This window comes from Limulus polyphemus, unplaced genomic scaffold, assembly GCF_000517525.1.
Source record: "Limulus polyphemus unplaced genomic scaffold, Limulus_polyphemus-2.1.2 Scaffold15, whole genome shotgun sequence".
Lineage (NCBI taxonomy): Eukaryota > Metazoa > Arthropoda > Merostomata > Xiphosura > Limulidae > Limulus > Limulus polyphemus.
In genome coordinates, this window is record NW_013665625.1 from 1,546,019 (window position 1) to 1,564,276 (window position 18,258).

Sequence of the window (18,258 nt, forward strand, 5' to 3'; positions counted from 1 at the left end):
TACATTATTTTAATATCCCAAAAAATTTTTATCATCCATAAAATGCAAATTTTATCTATTTTTAATTTTTTCAATAATTACATACTCTCTTTATGGTTTCAAGTAAAATACAAGACCCAAAAATAATACTATTAAGTGAACCTAAACAATTAATGAGTATTTCTATTTTTAACTATGATTTCATGTTTATATAAGTACAAAAAAACATTTTAATTTTGTTTCATAAATGTATTTTTATTTGAAGTTTATGTTTCATTGCAGTCATACCTTTTGTTTATTGTGCCAAATAAATCGTGAAGTTAGCAGTGTGAACTTTGTACATTTGCTGTAAACTATCATGCCTGTTGATGGTCACTCTCATTCAGTCCAGCACAGGCGCATTTCAACATTACTGTAGATATGATAGTAAGAAAGCTTTTCGGTACTTGAATATCATTTCTTTGCATTTTCAAACAAGTTTATTTCAACATATGTCCATTTATGTTGTTTCACTATACAGACAAAACTAATTGCCACTACTAGTGAATGTATGTGATAGTTTAGAGTACTGGTGGTTTGAATAATACCGCCTGACCCTAGTTTTTTATACATCCTGTTAAAGAGTTTACCAAACGATACAGACACCATAAATTACAAAGAAAATTACTTTACAGCACCTAAAAGATTAGTCTTGGTCACATTCCTCTCAAAAAAGGTAAGATTTATGTTGGAATTCGAAACTTAAGCTCTTAAGTGTATTGAGACCCCTACTGTGAGAATGTCATAGCTTCTCCTCTATTATTGAGATGAATGTATTTAGTCTGTTTCACAACCAACATGTGGGTTTTATTGTTGTCACTTGTACAATGAGTTTTAAACCATTTGCAAAATATCAGAATAAACTATATATATATATATATATATATATATAAGTTAGACTGTTTTAATTCTAAATCAACAACAATGGAAGTGTAGGTCTTACTACAAAGTAAAGATTGTAAGAAAGAAAAACATAAAATATTTATGTTGTACTGGTGCTAGTAGTATTAGGTACAAATCACACAAGTTTATCATTCTAAATACTGAATCATATTATTATTATTATGAACTAAATACAAAATTATGCTAAATTATTGAACTAAAAACTACTAATTTAAATGCAAAAGAATAAAAAAAAAAATCACAAACTCTCAGTTCAAAGCACTAAGCCTAATTCATGTAAAGACTTTGCACTTGCCACTCGATAGCTCTTAACCCTAACAATCGTGGATCAACTTCTTTCCTAAAAAATATATCTATTTTGAGTTAATTTTTCAATATAATGATTAATATAAATAGATATACGATGCAGCATAACTTAAGCTACTATAGAAAAATAATAAAATCCCATATATCCCATGCAGTTTTTTCCAGAAGCAAGTTTTCTAAGGCTTATAGAAAAGTACTATTAACCAATACTAAATACAACCTCTACATAAAATGGCAGTTACTATAATAAGCACCACTCACATTCATATTGTAAAATCCAGGGAACAATGCTTCGTCACATGCTTTGCTTATAATCCTATGATTTGTCAAACGTAATATATAGCAATTGGAATAACATGATACTGAAATTGACACCTTCGACTAGGATTGGCTAAAAGTTTACAACTGAGGTTTAACACGTCCAGATGTAGTATTATAAAGAAAACAGTCTAGATAAAGGTTTAGATACCAATCATAGATGGCAGGACCAATGCTGAAGTGGAAGGAAAAATTAAAACAAAAATTTTTTTTTTTAATTTTCTTCTTAGAGGGCACTTATTTACAGTCTCAAATATATTTTGGGATTTCTTCCATTAAATTTCTCTTTAATTGTATTAAATAATACAATTTTGTATAAATAATGGAATGTTATGCCACAATTTACAAAATAAAATCAGAAATCCAATAAAAGATAAGTTCTCTATAATTTTTTCAATTCACATATGTGATTTTGTCCTCACGATAAGACAAAATGGCCATGGTAGGTAATGGGTTAAAACATAGAACAGTTAATAAATTACTATATCGATAACACAGAATTCCACTATAATTTATCAAACATAGTGACTAAGCTGTATTTGGGTCTAAAAAATATTAAATTTCGAGCAGACTAATGACTCAACTTATCAGCTTGAGGTCTTGTATCAAGAGAAAGCATTTGATGTCATAATATATGAAAATGGCTGAGAAAGCCACTAGGGTGACATTCTGAGCTTTCGATTGGTTATTCACATTTCATAGACAGAAGTAGGTATATATAAGGAAGTGTTTCCAAAAATGGAAAGAGGTGGGTGGGGTCACTGTGTTTGATTCAATAAACGTGGCAATATCTCAGTAAATATAAAAGATAGGATATTTTATTATATATATTCTAGCTTGTCAATATTGGTAATTTGAGTTCCTAATTCATATGGAACTATAGATTTTGTATTTGGATATCACAAACATCTAATTTGAATAAGTGCTGTGTTCAACATACCACATGACACACAAAAATTGATATTCAGGTGTTTTTTTAATATTTACTTTTAAATTAAGAAATTAATGTATAATACTAAAATTTGAATTATAATCTTCAATTTAATACCAAACTTATTGACATAAATTCAACAAATAGTAGTTCAATAAAATTGTGAATGCAAGTCAACAAACGCGATGACAAGGCTTTTGACCTATGACCTGTGTTGATAGGGTTAAACAGTGGCTTTGGAGATGTGGTTTTGGCAAACATTTTTCGGTGAAAAACACTGACATTGAAGAAAATGCATAACCTTAACTCATTGGTTGTAATATGCAAAGGCACTTACCAACAGGATCATGTATTTATAATATATAAAAAAAAAGGTATACCATAGCCAACAAATCTTACTTAATATCAAAATCAAGTTTCTAATCATGAAGTATCTTTACAGTTTTATGCAATTATTTAATCAAAGTTTCATTTTAATAAATCATTTATTATGTAAAAAAGCTTTATAAATAGTAGATTCAAAAGATGTATTAAACATTTTGTGACGGGCTCAGTATAAAATACACGAGTTTATATACACATTTGCACACGTTAAGTATATATATACAAAAACTTTTAATGTATCTTCACAAAATATGGTAGACTTTTAGTAATGATTACACATCTTTTGTACACTAAAAATCAGATTTTTTAATGAAGTATTTTTCCTAAAGATTTGCTTGTAAAAATATCAAGTCTGTTTTGCTAAAAGTCTGAGTGCGAAGTGATTTTCATGTTATGATTAAAAACTATTCTTCATCCCAAAAATCTCAAATATTACTTGCGTAATCTCTAAAACCTCCTAAATACATTTCAGATATTTGTTTTCAGTAAAACTTTATATTTTTTCTGTTATTTTCTCTACCCTAACTATACGGGGTCTGTCAATTTGACTGACCTCACAACCACAATAGAAAATTAGGAAATAAATATAAATTATTCTTTTTTTGTTCTAGAATGACTACAAATTATAACACAAAAACACAAATGTTTAGTCTAAATAGCTCAAATTTCATAACATTATACATTTATGATATTGACCTTCCACTTTAGAATGCTATGAAAAATTACCAAAAATGGGGCAACATAATGCTGTAATGCAATTACAAATTTACAACCTCTTTTGTATAAAATTTTAAAAAAATCGAACTGAGATTTGGAGGAGAGCAAAACAGAATGAAAACCTAAACTGTGGAAAAGATGACCAGGTCAAATCAAGATTAAAACTTTAATTTACTAATGTTCATGAACAAGATGCTTGCGTAAACGGACCAATGATGCAGCAGAAGAGTTAGCTCTGAAAATGGGAAAAGACAATTTTGTTGCAACAGATGGGTGGTATAATCATTGGAAAAAATGGGAAATATTCGCCTGATAATGTTTACAATGCAGATGAAATTTGGCTTTATTATTGTGCCTTGCCTAAACATACTTATTTGTTCAAAAATGAGAATGCAAAAGGCTATAAAACTTCGAAGGAACATGCGACAGTCCTATGCTGTATAAGTATGTCTGGTAACAAAGAAAGGCTTTTGGTGATCAGAAAAAAACAAGAATCCACAGTGTTTTAAAGGTGTAAATAAATTACACATCGACTACTGCTCAAACTCGATTGCTTGGGTGACAGCCTTGATCTTTAATAATTGGTTAATGAAATGGGATAATGAGTTGAAACACAACATTGTTCTGCTTGTTAATAACTGTACTACACACATCGTTAATGTGTCATTAAAACACATAAAGGTTATTTTCTTACCTGCAAATACAATGTCATGGATCCAACCATGCGATCAGGCAATTATCTGAGCATTAAAGGCTTATTATCATCAAGAAATGTGCACTATAATCTTAGAAAATATGGAGGACGTAAAACAACAGAGTGCAAATGATTTAGCCAAAAACTAATCCCCTAGAGGCCCTGCATCTTTTAGCTATATCATGGAAGCAAGTGTCTGAAAAGACAACTCAGAATTGTTTTAATCATGGAGGATTCTCGAAAGAAGACAAAGAAACAGAGGAAATTGTAGAAAGACCACCTGACATGACTACAAATGATTTTGAAGCTTGGATAGCAACTGATCAAAATACTCAGGTTCATGCTAAACTGACAGAGTCAGACATCTGTCAGACTGTTACTAGGACAGATCTAGAATTGATAGAGGAAGCTGAAGCCCACAAAGCTGATAAACCTCCAACAAGTGCTGAAATGCGAGAGGCTCTTCAAATTTTGAGACTTGGTGTACAGCACAGATCAGGCAATTTTCATAAACAGTATGAATATGAAAGTTTTATTAATGAATTGCTCCAAAAAATAGTAGACAGTCAACTTTAAATGAATTTTTCTAATTTTTGTTTCAATTGTTTTTAAATATGTCAATAAACGTAAAAATCCAGCTTTCAAACTTTTAGGTAATATGTAACATTACCGTAACTGCTGAATTTTATTTCATCGGTTAACGTTATCAATCGGGTATTGTTATCAATACAACCGAGTCCCGAAGTGATCACAATAAGCAGCATTAAGCACACACATCATTACTATTTACAAATAAGTTCTTAAACTTATTTTTCTTAAAACATAAAACAGTAAATAAAGAAGTATAGCAAACAATTATCTCTTCTAGTTACAAACTTTGTACTCGTTTGCTGCTTGCCGTAGATTGCTAAGCCTTATCAAATTTCACACAGAGGATGTGAAATTAAATAATTTTTTTCTTGTTTTATATATATACATTTGAAATAAATTAATATATCAATACCATAGAATTCCACTATAATTTATCAAACTTAGTAACTAAGCAGTATTTGGGACAAAAAAAATATGAAACTTCGAGCTGACTAAAGACTCATCTTACCAGAATGAATATTTGTATCAACAGAACATAACGATGTAGTAACACTTGAAAATGGCTGACAAACCCACTTGGGGAGGCATTCTGAGCTTTTGATTGGTAATTCATGTCACATACAGAAGTAGGTGTTTTTAAGGGACCATTTCCAAAAATGAAAAGAGGTGTGCAGGACCATTGTGTTTGATTCAGTACATGAGCAATATCTCAGGAAATAGGAGGTTCTTATTTTACATTCTAGCTTGTTAATATCAGTAATTTGAGTTCCCAATTCATATTAAACTATAGACTTTGCATTTGGACATCACTAACACCTAATTTGAACCAGTGCTGCATTCAACATACCACATGATACACAAAAATTGAAGTTCAGGTATGTTTGTTTAGTATTTACTTTTAAATTAAGAAATCAAATACTGTATAACACTAAAATTTGAATTATAATTAACAGTTTGATACCAAACTTATTGACATAAGTTCACAAAATAGTATTTCAATAAAATTTTGAATGCAATTCAACAAACAAGATGACGGGCTTTGACCACGACGATAGGGTTAACTATCAATCTATCTTAAGGACTTATATACTAATATGTTTTGAATCATCAGTTAGAGGCAATTATTTCTCAAGTGCTACACACCTACTACCTTATAAAATCACAGTAATTTTAAATTGAGCTTAATGTATGAAAATGAATATAATTAATTGTAAAATTCAAATTATTTATTAATCAGGAGTTGACTTACAAAATTAATAACAATTATCAAATGTTTGTCATAAAATCTGGAAATGTAAAAAAAATATAACATCTAAAGCACCAGAAAAACATGAAACTCACCAATAAATGTTACAAGAGCTAATTTGTCACTTTCGTTGACATCTTTGGTTGAGTTATTTATGAATGATTTACTTCCTTCATTTTCACACACAGGCACTCTAGAATGCTGAATTATTGATTCAGAGGTTAATGGCGGAAGACTCAAAGGCATTTGTTCCTCCTCCCAAACTTCTCTATCAACATTAACCTCTAGATGTGTAGGAAAGGATTTGTTTTCTACTTGTGCTGTAACTGAAATCTCAGGACAATTGTCAGCATCCTGAACTTGACTTAAGCCACCAGAACCAAAAATAATCTCACTTTTATCACCAGTGAAGTTAGCACCAACTGATGAAAAATCAAAATCTTCAAAATTGACATTGTTTGGAAGCAACAAACTCTCTTCTAATTCACCATCACTTAGGAGTAAATCTTCTGTAGAAGCTCCATCAAAGTTAGCATCAAGGACTTCCAGGTCATGAAAGTCTTCTCCCATATCACAAAACTTGTTCTTCTCAGCCCCAATATCACAGTCTGTGTTTTTATTGCTACATTCTGTTGCAGCATAGCTCAAGATAGCCAGGCCATCACAGTACCCTTTCAGCTCTTGATCAACCTGCAGAGCCAGTTCATCTACTAAAGATTCAGTTTTAATATCATCCTTTGTATTATTTTCAGCACTGAAGGACGTGAGGTCAGACAAAAGCAAACAGGCACTTTTGGAAGAGAAACAATTTGAGTCTTTAGAAGCATGAGTTTGAGATTCACTACTCACTGAATGTATGTCACCAGGACTATGGTTGACTAGCATTTCACCAGGATGGTCCATAGCCTTGCTATGTCCTGAGAGGCAGCTCTGTGAACAAACTGTGTTTGTACCTGAGTGTAACTGTCCATCACTTCTGTTGTGCAATATCTGTGAAAATTCTTGAGATGTATTTACTGGTTTAGAATTTCCAGTTAAAGTAGATGCCTTTTCACTTTCCACAACAGTCTTAGCAGACTCTGACTCAATTCTTTGTTGGCCACCCCCAGGATCAGTAGAGTTCTGGTTATTCTTAGCATTGCCTTCTGTCCCTGTTCTTCCTTTGGTCTTGTGTTTCTTCTGAAAAAATAAAACAATACTTTGTTTAAATATTATACTTTTTTTAATACTATGCATTCATTCAATAATCCTTCAATCACACATACTCCTATGTATGTGTAATAAAAAGATTATGTTATGTTAATTTTGTATCATAACTCCCTTACCCTAGTTCTCTTCGGTATTCATCAGTTTAAGATACAAACTTTTTAGAATAAACAAAACATGGCATTATTATGCCCAAGTCATCCAACAAACACCAGTGTTAATGAATTATTTAACAATTTAGCTCAGACATAAAAAAACATTCTATGATACATATCTTAAACAATATTTTTCATGCAACACAAACTAGAAACCTTCTTATTCACTAAACACATCATTTAAGCAATTAAATAAAACCCAATATCTCTGTTCATGACACCATAAGGAAATTTTGATAATTCTATTTTAACATATACTATAACAATAAATCAACAAAACCACTTTTTAATTATAACATCAAAAAAATATTTCTCTACACTTAAGTGAAAAAAAAAGGTAATTACAAAGCCATTTAATACGAGTTGAATAATAACATTACTTTATTTTTAAGATGCCTGGCACTTCTTGCTTGAAGCAAACTGACTAATACAGATTTCAGACCAGTCTGCAATTTCATTTTAATGGCTGTAAGCCACTGTGGGGGTCTCTGAGGGGCACAACACTTGCAGGTATATGCTACTCCTCCTGGCAGATAAGACATCATTTGATACATCTCATCTGAAAATAACCATTAGATCATTAGCCAAAAATTATCATAAGAACCTTGATGTACTTACTTATGTTTAAGTTCTTATTTATTTAAGATATTAATAGTTATGAAGCCTATAATATATAGTTGTAAACATGAAAACACACTGGTTGACACTAGGTAAGAGAATATGTACTATGATCAGGTGAAAATGAAATTTAAAGCAATATTGCTCTTATTAACCAAGCTAAATCAATGCAATTTTCAGAAGATGGAGCATTACATATGTTTTTAGTTGTGGAAGTTGTCTTGAGGCAAGTTTCATAGATTTACATACCTTTATTCCATATGTTTTCATGTTACAATTTACAACACCCCAAGGTAATTTAAAAACTCTTAAAGTTACACTTCTACAAAATGGATAAAACAAGTGTTAAACTCCTAATCTGAATGTTATATACCTTGAAACTGTTTTGAAAAAGAATATAAATGTTTGTTTATAAATAAAACCTGTGCCATTTGTGCTATACTTCAAATTTTGACCACAACCCATAAATTTCAAGCATTCACATCCAATAGGATGATACTTTATCCATAGTACTGACAGAACTAGTGATGATTAGAAAACACAAACAAGGTTTTTACAAACTTTATAATTTGTTATATTTTTTTTCCTTATCAATGTAAATTACTTATGACAGCAAATTTAACTAAATCTTTTACCAAAAAATACTTCTATACACCCAATTTTAATTAAAGAAAATAGTTTTCATTTTATCAAATTTTACTCAATTAACAAAATAAACTGGGTTTTTAATGTTGGTGAACTTGCAACTATGCTTTATTATTTGTAGTAGAGTTAAGGAAAGTTTTTAACTCTTTAGACCAGCAAGGGTACCAAAAACACTCACTGATCTTTATGTCTTCATTGTGAAAATACTTTACCACACTGCACAAAAATGAACACAACCATTTTATTATATGTATAATTCTGTTAGATTATAAAGTTTTAGAAACTTTGGTGTAACACACTGTTTTGAGAAGGCAGTAAAAATACTTCCTTTCTTTGTAGACTATTTCTTCAACTGTATACCAAAAAGTCCAATTTTATATATTCAATTAGTTTTAACTTATTTGATAGCCATTAAAATATTTACTTTGATATCATATTTTCCCAAATGAAACAGATTACTTCACCTATAAATCATACAAACACTAAGATTTACAAGTATTTATCAGCGACCAATTACCTTATCTTTCAAAATGTCATCACTACTACTTTTGTTAGGTGTCATAGCACGATATTTTGACAATATTATTAGTTTTGATCACTTTATATTTAAACGTTATAGCTGTTTTCAATGAAAACAAAATCTTGAATTTGTGTGCATATGTTGTTTGAATACTATAAACTATACAATATATTCAGCAAACAAAAAAATTATTTTTTTTCATCTGAATAATCTGCCATAGCAAGCTTAGCTTATTTTACTCACTGAGCTTAAAATCTTAACTTGATATCCCATCAACAGACATACTATAACAACAACAAAATACTGTAAGAAACAAAAAGAATATCATCTGAAATTACATAGAAAATGTGGCTTCTAAAGGTAAAGGAAATATTTAAAAATTTTGTCTTCAAGTTACTTTGTTATCACTGACCATACTAACTTCAAATTTCTCAACTGCATGACTATTTCCATAGAATATTATTGTATTCTCATCTGTGAAGCATTAACTCTCTCAACATGGGCTCGGTCAATTTCACTGACCACATACTCATTCGAAGTCTTTATAAATTTGATACTACTAACTTTTAATATCGTGTATATCTTCATGAAATTGGGCAGTCTTTCAGTAAACCTTACAAGTCTTTCATATACAAAAAATCATATATTTTTGTGAAGTATTTTTAATAAACTAAAAAAGGATTTCTCCTTGAATACATCGAGTATTTGTTTCAAATAGTCCATGTGCAAAGTGATTTTCAGGTTAAGATTAAAAATACTTTTCATCTCAAAAATCTCAAATTTCATTTATATAATATCTAAAACCTCCTAAATACATTTCAAATGTTTGTCTTCAGTAAAAATTTATATTTTCTCTGTTATTTTCTCTACCCTAACTCTATATGCATTTGGTCAATTTGACAGACCTTGTAATCATCACCAAAAAATTGAAGTAAATCTAAATTATCTTTTTTTTCTTTCTAGAATGACTTTAAATTTAACATAAAGCTACATTCATTTATACTAAGCAGCTTTAAACTCGTAACAGTATACATCTACTTATAATTAAATTTTATTGTTTCATTTCCCTTTGAACCATATCTAACTACTATTTGCTCCATTATAAGTTGTAAATCACTTGAGGAATGTGCAGCTCACATTATGTTATCAAATTACCTTACCCACGAGCTACTCCGAGCTGCTTGCGTGCATGCCCCTGAAATATTTTTATTATATTATTATTATTTATTTTACCTAATCTAACCTAAAGAGATCCCTATTTTTACATTTTAGTTACTTTTATAATAATAAATAAAGAATAAAACCTTGTGACATGCTCAGTATAGGATGCCCTTGGCAACAATGTTAAAATCACCTTTTGTATGTGAGCAGACACAAATCAACAAATAATTGATTACATTGTTTCTCTAACTTTTGAATTCTTCCTGCACCTATAACATTTTTTACTTTTTTTAAGTACTTGAATAAATTTGTTAATTTTTATACTTTCATTACAACTCTTATTGTACTCCCACACATTAATATCTTACCTGTGATATTTTCACATTTGGCATGAACCCAATTCTTGCACTTTGAACACTGCACCATCTTTAGAAAAACAGAATAAAGTATTCCATAGAAGAAACAGCAAAAGTTAAAAACATGCATGTATCTTATGGAAAACTTGTTGTGGTGGAATGAAAATAATCTTATACACTGTGCATTTACTTTCAACTGAGAGAATATTTGACAACTAAAATAAATTAAAATTTTTTTTAAATGATTGAAAGATGCTCATAAGTATTTCTTCTGCAGTCTTGAAAACAATAGTTTTTCAAGTTATAATGAGTAATACATAGTGCTTTTCATGTAAAAGAAAACAAAGAATTTTACCAATATCCATTACTGACAACAAATTAAGTTCATGATGGTTTTAAAAAAGCAAAAACAATATTAACAAAATCTTGTAACCAGGGTGTGAACTCAGCCACATACAAAAACTGTGGTTGTTTAAAGATTTTTCATACTGATTTTTTAACCATTATAAATATACAAACGTAAAAAGTAAAAAGAGCATTATACAGTTTCATAATGATACAAATATTAATAAGAGTAAATAAAAAATTTATAATTTGACTTTCAAATACTGTTGTAGAAGTTCTATGTGGTTCAATTTTCCAATCTACTGTTATCCATATTTGCCGATATTCTAGTAGCTATGTAGGCCACATTAGGTTCCTATGTAATTTTGAGGATGATGATATTCATCAAATAAACAAAGCATACAACATGTCTTATATAGAAGGAACTGTATATTATCTGTAGTTTTTGCTTTTCAGAACTAAAATTTTTTACCAGCTAATTCACTTGATTAAAGTTAAATAAACTTCTCGTATCCAGAATCATTTTTTTTAATTCAAAATGATTAGTGTAATAAGGCAGTGTAATTTACATGAATAGATTAATGTAAACAGTTACAAGTGTCAGCTCACCATTAACAAAAAATCATCATCTTCATAACACTTCTTGCAAATAGGACAGAAGTTGCCTAAATTGAAAGAGAAATGAAACAAAAAATAAACCAAACCTTAGGATTTTACAAAAGGTAAACAATTCCGTAAGTGGCCCATAAATATAGATTGAACATTTACTTCTTGGCAATGATATAAATGAATGAATCAACTACAATTTGAAATTTCCAAAAAGTTGTCATTTATCCACAAAATAAAACATTTGCAACAACATTTATAGAATAGAGTAGCATTTCCCAAAGTGTGTGTGGCACAAATTGGACTTTGTGAAAGCAATTAGGGTAGAATCAATGGTGCAATAATGAAAAATTAAGTGTTTTAATATATTTTTCATTAATAAAATTAATAAGTAATTACTACTATACCTAAAGCATTTTAATGTAAGTCCTTGTATTACATTTCATAACTTAACTCACTCTTTCACTCATTTAAAAAAAAGAGAAGGGTGTGCAAGAAACCATAGTTATTTAAAGGAGGCAAGAATGAAAAAGTTTGGGAAATGCTGCAATAAAACATTTGAGGAGCAAAATGCAATGGACAGTCATCCAAAAAAAGTTCCTATCAAATCTTCTCAGAAAAGCTTTCTGAACATACATAAAGCTAGACTACTACTCAACTGCTTTACACCGTATGTACAAGAACATGAGAGCTACAAATGCTGGGGGAGTGGCAACATCCCCAGATCTGAAGTACTGGGTGTTGCATTCCTGATGATGGTGTTAAAAGTGTGTTGACTTGGAATATTTTACATTGCATACTTATGGACACTTCAAGCAATGTTATACAAGAGTAAATTGATCTTTCAGACATATAGATTTTTCTACATTTTGCTAATCTTACAATATTTAGTATAGGTTACTGTGAGAAAATATTACATTAGTCACTTCAGGAAAAAGTTTGTTCCTACTATTAAAGTCAAAAAGTCTGTAGTGTCATTTAGCCTAATTTATATTTTGGTACATTTGCTTTCAATCCTTTATGGTTAGTTTGTACTAAACACTACAGCAAGGATCATGATTAAAGCATTTTTCACTTAAACAGATAAACATGTATTGATAATGACTGTTTTATTAACATTTCAACATAACAGTAACCAAATGTATGGTTTCCATCATATAGAGGTTACAGTTTTGTACCATGGTTTTCAGCACCCATACTATAAAACCTGTCATAGCACCAATGTGTATGGTTGTACTTAACCCTTTACAGCCTAATGGTGTTTGAAGCTGTTTGATCATAGGAAAAACATTACACTTTTAATACATCATCCTTTCTCCCATTTGAAGCCATAATAGGAAAAATATAAAGTAAAAATGTCATTTTTTTAAAGTTTTATTTGAAACACGATTTAACTTAGAAAATACTGCTAAATTGACTGAAAATAATAAAGACAGCAAAGTATATTGAACAAAACAAAGGAAGTTAAGTGTGAGTTGTACAGATACTGCAGTTTTCTTGTGTCTAGTTGTAAAAGTTAAAAAGTAATGAATATTAGAGGGGGAAAAACTGAAAGTAATAAAAATTAAATAAGTATGCATTTTCTCATCTATCTCCTAAATTTATGAACCTATAAAAATCTAATTCATATTAACTTACTTGTCTGCTTAGTTCCTATTCAACAATTTATTTTACATATGTGTATGTCATTGTCTTCATTATCACAAGCATGTGAAATTTGATCCATTTAATGTAGGTGCCAGGCCTTTGTCATATGATCTCAAAGAGGTCAATATACCTGGCCTATTCTTTGGCAAATATCATTTAAATGGTTTCTCTTCAACCTCATAGCTTATAAGAACTACATCTTCTCATCCTTACAGATGAAGACAAAATTTGTAAAAATAACCTAGTTATGTTAGTAATATTATCACTTAGCTAAATACTTGGATTTAGTATACTATCCACATGAACAAATTGTGTACAAACTATTCTAATACAACTTCCAAATTTAATATCCAAAGCTTCAGTGGTTTATATTCCTGGCTGACATGGTGAAAGCTGACAGATCTTGTAACTACAATATTTAGATAGTTTTGTAGTTTTCCTAACCAAATATGATTTAGTAATTTTCATCTTAAAACAATGTTCCAAATTTACCTTTTTCCATTAACTTTGTACAATCCAGACAAAGTGAGCAGTCAAAGTTCCACAATACTCCAAGCTTTGTTAGAGTTGGAGTGGTGGTGCCACAGCTTCTACATTTCACACACTTAGGGCACATCTAGAAATAAATTTAGATTATAATTTTTTTTTAAAAACTACAAACTACTAACATCGTAACAAAGTTTCGCCACTTCAAACATTTAATGCACATCTTCAGAACCACTAAAACCTCCTAAATACATTTCAAACGTTTTTTTTCCAGTAAAACTTTATATTTTATCTCTTATTTTTTCAACCATAACTCTACACAAGGTTGGTCAAGTTTACCAACCTCATAACCGCCAAAAAAAAATCTAAATTACCCTTTTTTTCTTTCTAGAATGACTTCAAATTACAACATGAAACTACAATTGTTTATGATAAGTAGCTTTATACTAATAATAGTATAAATCTATTTATACTTAAATTTCACTGTTTTATTGCCCTTTCAATCATATCTAACTACTATTCATGCCATTATAAGTTGTAAATCACTAGGGAAACGAAGTGCTCATGTTACTTTTGACTTTTGAAAATTCTATGCTGTGGTCCCTAGTTTTATACTGTCACCTAAAGCATGGTATTACCTAATTGTTCATTAATGGACAATACATCTTGTTATTAGTTGTTGCCAAATGGCATAAATGTTCTGGACATTTTCAAGGTTATGTCTATTAAAATTGGTAAATTTAGTACTAATGCATATTTTATTCATTTTGCTAAATCTAATATCCATGTGAAAATTATATAAGGATTTAATTTCTCAGTGTTTACTTATGTAATCTTTACTGTTATTATACCAAACATATTCTATTATAAATAAGTTTATTTTCATTTTATCTGCAAAGATATGTCTATTTCTAAAGTTATATTCTGAATGAAACATATTTTGATGATAAAAGCTAAATCGATGTGTTTTAGCAGTACAAGCTAAAATTTAGTCATTTGTTAAGGTAATCAACAGAAGTTTGGTTATTACTTAGTACCATGTTCTATAAATGATAAATTAATAATTTCTAATACTTACATGAAAATAAACAACTATATTCAATGTAGCATCTATTATAAGTTTTTAATTTGTTAGTTAAGAAACTTCAAAGATCACTAAACATAATTGTTAACACAGAAGTTCTTGTGAATATTTATATTTTTGCCTTAATCTGTGTTTAAAAAAATATCCAATAAGCATACAAAAGTTTCTTAATTTCAATATCTAATAATGTTAAGTTTTAGAATGCAGTATCAAGCTTCATAATTTTGACACATAAAACTGTAAAAAGTATACAATAATTAGCAAAAAATAGCTCCCTAAAGTATAAATAATTTTTCCAATTCAAATGTAAAAATTAGTTTATATAAGAGAAAAAAAATATATATCTATTCAAATTATATAGATATAGATATTCTACAGCAGTCTACAAAACTAAAAAGAGGCTCTCTATAATTTTAATACTCACCCAGATCTTTTTTTTCCTAGAGGGTTTTGATGGATAATTCAATTCCAAGCATTCTGAGTGGTATGTATTGTGACATTTGCTACATTTTAAAAGCTGACAAAAAATTTTTAATATTAAACCTATGCAAAATTCATTTATTCATCAATACTTTATAAAATCTCAATTTTTACAGAACAAAGGTCTTCAAAGTTTTCTTCATAATAAAATTTATGCTCTGAAAATAGAGATAAACCAATTAGATCTTCTCTATCTTCATATAAAAAGAAAATTCTTTACTCACAGCAGGCTACGTCATACTTCTTGTATTTGTTTTTCTATTTAAATGTCTCAATAGTCATTTAGACCATTTCAAAAGGAATAACCATGACAAAAAAAAAGGTAAAATGTAAAGTTTTTGGAAAATTATACTATTCAAAACAACACTAAAATAGGCTTTATAATGTAATAGTAAGATTACATTAGAAATAATTAACAAAGTTGTAACATAATATCTGGAAAATAACCCTGTTAAGATAAACTGAAACCTCTTTGTGCATAAAATGTCATTAACATTTACTTTAGTAATTTCCAATTTGCCTCAGACAGCTAATGTTAAATTCTATTTGAACTGGGTCACAAAACCTGATAAATGATCAAATTGTTTCAATTTATTTATATAATGAAGGCACTCATGGAAAACACTGGTAAGCTTATTTCACTACATAACAGGTTTGCTAAGTGCAATGAACAGTCAATATCCATAGTAATGAAAAAATAATAATGGTATGAATAAAGATTAAAAAAAAAACCAAGTATGACATATTCTATTCAACAATAAACAATATCCTACTCAAATATGGATATCAGGTTATTCAAAGCATCCTTATTACTAAGAAAATATAAACTTTTTTTTTGTAGAAAAAGTACATGTAAAAGAAAGACAACTTAAAAGTTTTACACAAGCTGATATTAAAATAAATGAAACCAAATTTAGGAATCAGTAATCAATTATTACTATTTTAATTTAAGGTACTTTTCAATGGAAAAATTATATGTTATTGGGAGATTAAGAACTGTGCATCTCTGTTAATTTTCCCTTTATCACATTTCAATTATGATTCTGACCAATCACATTTAGTAATGTATCACTTTTTAGTGACAAATTTACTGGCATTACGTTAATAAAAACAAATTATGCTGTAAAACTAGCACCATCTGTCTAGTTTTTTTCCTTTACATGAAGTATGTAATATTTTCAGGATTTTTTCTTATAAATAATTGTAGTTATCTAACTTTTAGTAATAACTTGTGCTCAACCCATTATGCACCAGTCTAACTTGGCACATTTTTGGGAATAATTCCAAATCAGTTATATATCAATTTGTCAAACTGGCTATAAACTAATATAGAACTGATAATCAGCATAAGGTTAAGATATAAAAATTTTGACAACAAGAACATTACCTTTTACTCTGTTTCAAACATGATATTATGTCACATTAAAATAACATCCATACATAACAGAACTTTTTAATTTACAAGTCTATATATTCTCTCTCTCTCTGAACGTAAAACAGGAATACTTACATTTTTTTGTCGTCCACAAGCTAAACATCTTTGACAGCGCTTACAACACCAAGTGAGAACATTTTCTGCTTGGGGAACATCACATTCATCAAGACAAAATTGATGAAATGGTTCACAGCAATTACTACAATAGATAAACTGTAAAATAAATTAAATATTTTAAATAACATTTTTGAAAAGGAATATGCAATACATTTTTGACAGTATACATGCTATGTATATCTAAATTAAAGAACTTCCTGAATGAAAGTAATAAGTCACTTTTTTTTTTAACTATAAGTAAATACGAAAGAGGCAATATTTATCTGAAAGAAGGGATAAATTACCAGGTAGAAAGAACTAAATACAGGAATGACACTACAGACAGAAAACAAGATTAGTCAACAACAAGCTCTGACATATAAAGAGACAGCTTTATGTAGCAGTCAAAATAAAGCTGTTTCACACAATGAAAAATATCATTATTCTTACTAATCAATTCCTAACAAATGTTTTATAAGTGAGCATCATTTTTAACAAAATGTTAATTATTTAAGGCCTGTCAATTTGCATGTAAGTATCCCTAACTATCACCATTACATCTACAAATACATTAAGAAAACCAATTGTTAAATGACTAATTTTTTTTTTTATCTTGGATCATTGGAGCATACACTGCTCTTCAGCCAAGCTAATTACATATAATACATAATACTTTTTAACAAAAATTAAAATGCTTATACAATAAATACATCCCATTAAATACATTTTAACAAAAATACAAATGATTTTATGTTATTTCAAATCCATAAATAGTGTACTCTTATAAATAATATATATATATATTATTATATATTACATAACTTTACACCCATAATTTTATGCACATTTTGCCGGAATTATTTTTATGATGTCCTAATAATCAAAAACTTTTCAGTCTATTTATAAAAGGTGGATAATAACACGGTTTGGATTAGTTTTCAGCCAAAGAGACATAAATGTTATCAGATGCCGTCACCATCCAATGGGTAAATCGGGATTTTCATTCAGATGCTGGTAGTATTTGCTTGGGTTTAAAGAGTTAATATCCATAAAAATAAAAGACTATAAAAATTATGGTTTGTCTGAGCAATAATGATTTTATACAGAGTAATTTACGTTTAATTTTGTAATTTTTCAAGGGGTGGTAGATAAAATAGGAATGATGACACGCTAAGAGAAAATGTGTCACGTGGGTCACACTAGTGAAAATTCATGATTTTTTAGAATATTACCTTGTAGAATTAAGAACTTAAAACTTGTATACTATTAAGATATGGATTATTAGCTGAGATTTTATGCTATTCTAATTG

The 18,258-nt window shown here is 29.1% G+C and overlaps 1 protein-coding gene across 5 annotated transcripts in view; it reads right to left on the reverse strand.

Annotated features, from left to right (window-relative positions):
- The window catches only part of LOC106457262, a 126,869-nt gene that overhangs the window by 57,998 nt on the left and 50,613 nt on the right, over positions 1–18,258 (reverse strand). For 4 of the 5 annotated variants that reach the window (XR_002610154.1, XM_022383337.1, XM_022383332.1 and 1 more), the window contains 7 exons: positions 16,928–17,065; positions 15,362–15,454; positions 13,860–13,983; positions 11,724–11,779; positions 10,782–10,839; positions 7,850–8,028; positions 6,204–7,287 (listed from right to left, as the gene is read on the reverse strand). Coding sequence is in view for 4 of the 5 variants with exons in the window: in XM_022383337.1 (XP_022239045.1) it covers positions 6,204–7,287; positions 7,850–8,028; positions 10,782–10,839; positions 11,724–11,779; positions 13,860–13,983; positions 15,362–15,454; positions 16,928–17,065 (1,732 nt within the window). In the remaining variant the exon portion in view is untranslated. The remainder of the gene's footprint in view (positions 1–6,203; positions 7,288–7,849; positions 8,029–10,781; positions 10,840–11,723; positions 11,780–13,859; positions 13,984–15,361; positions 15,455–16,927; positions 17,066–18,258) is intronic. The other variant, XM_022383327.1, reaches the window with a different exon arrangement.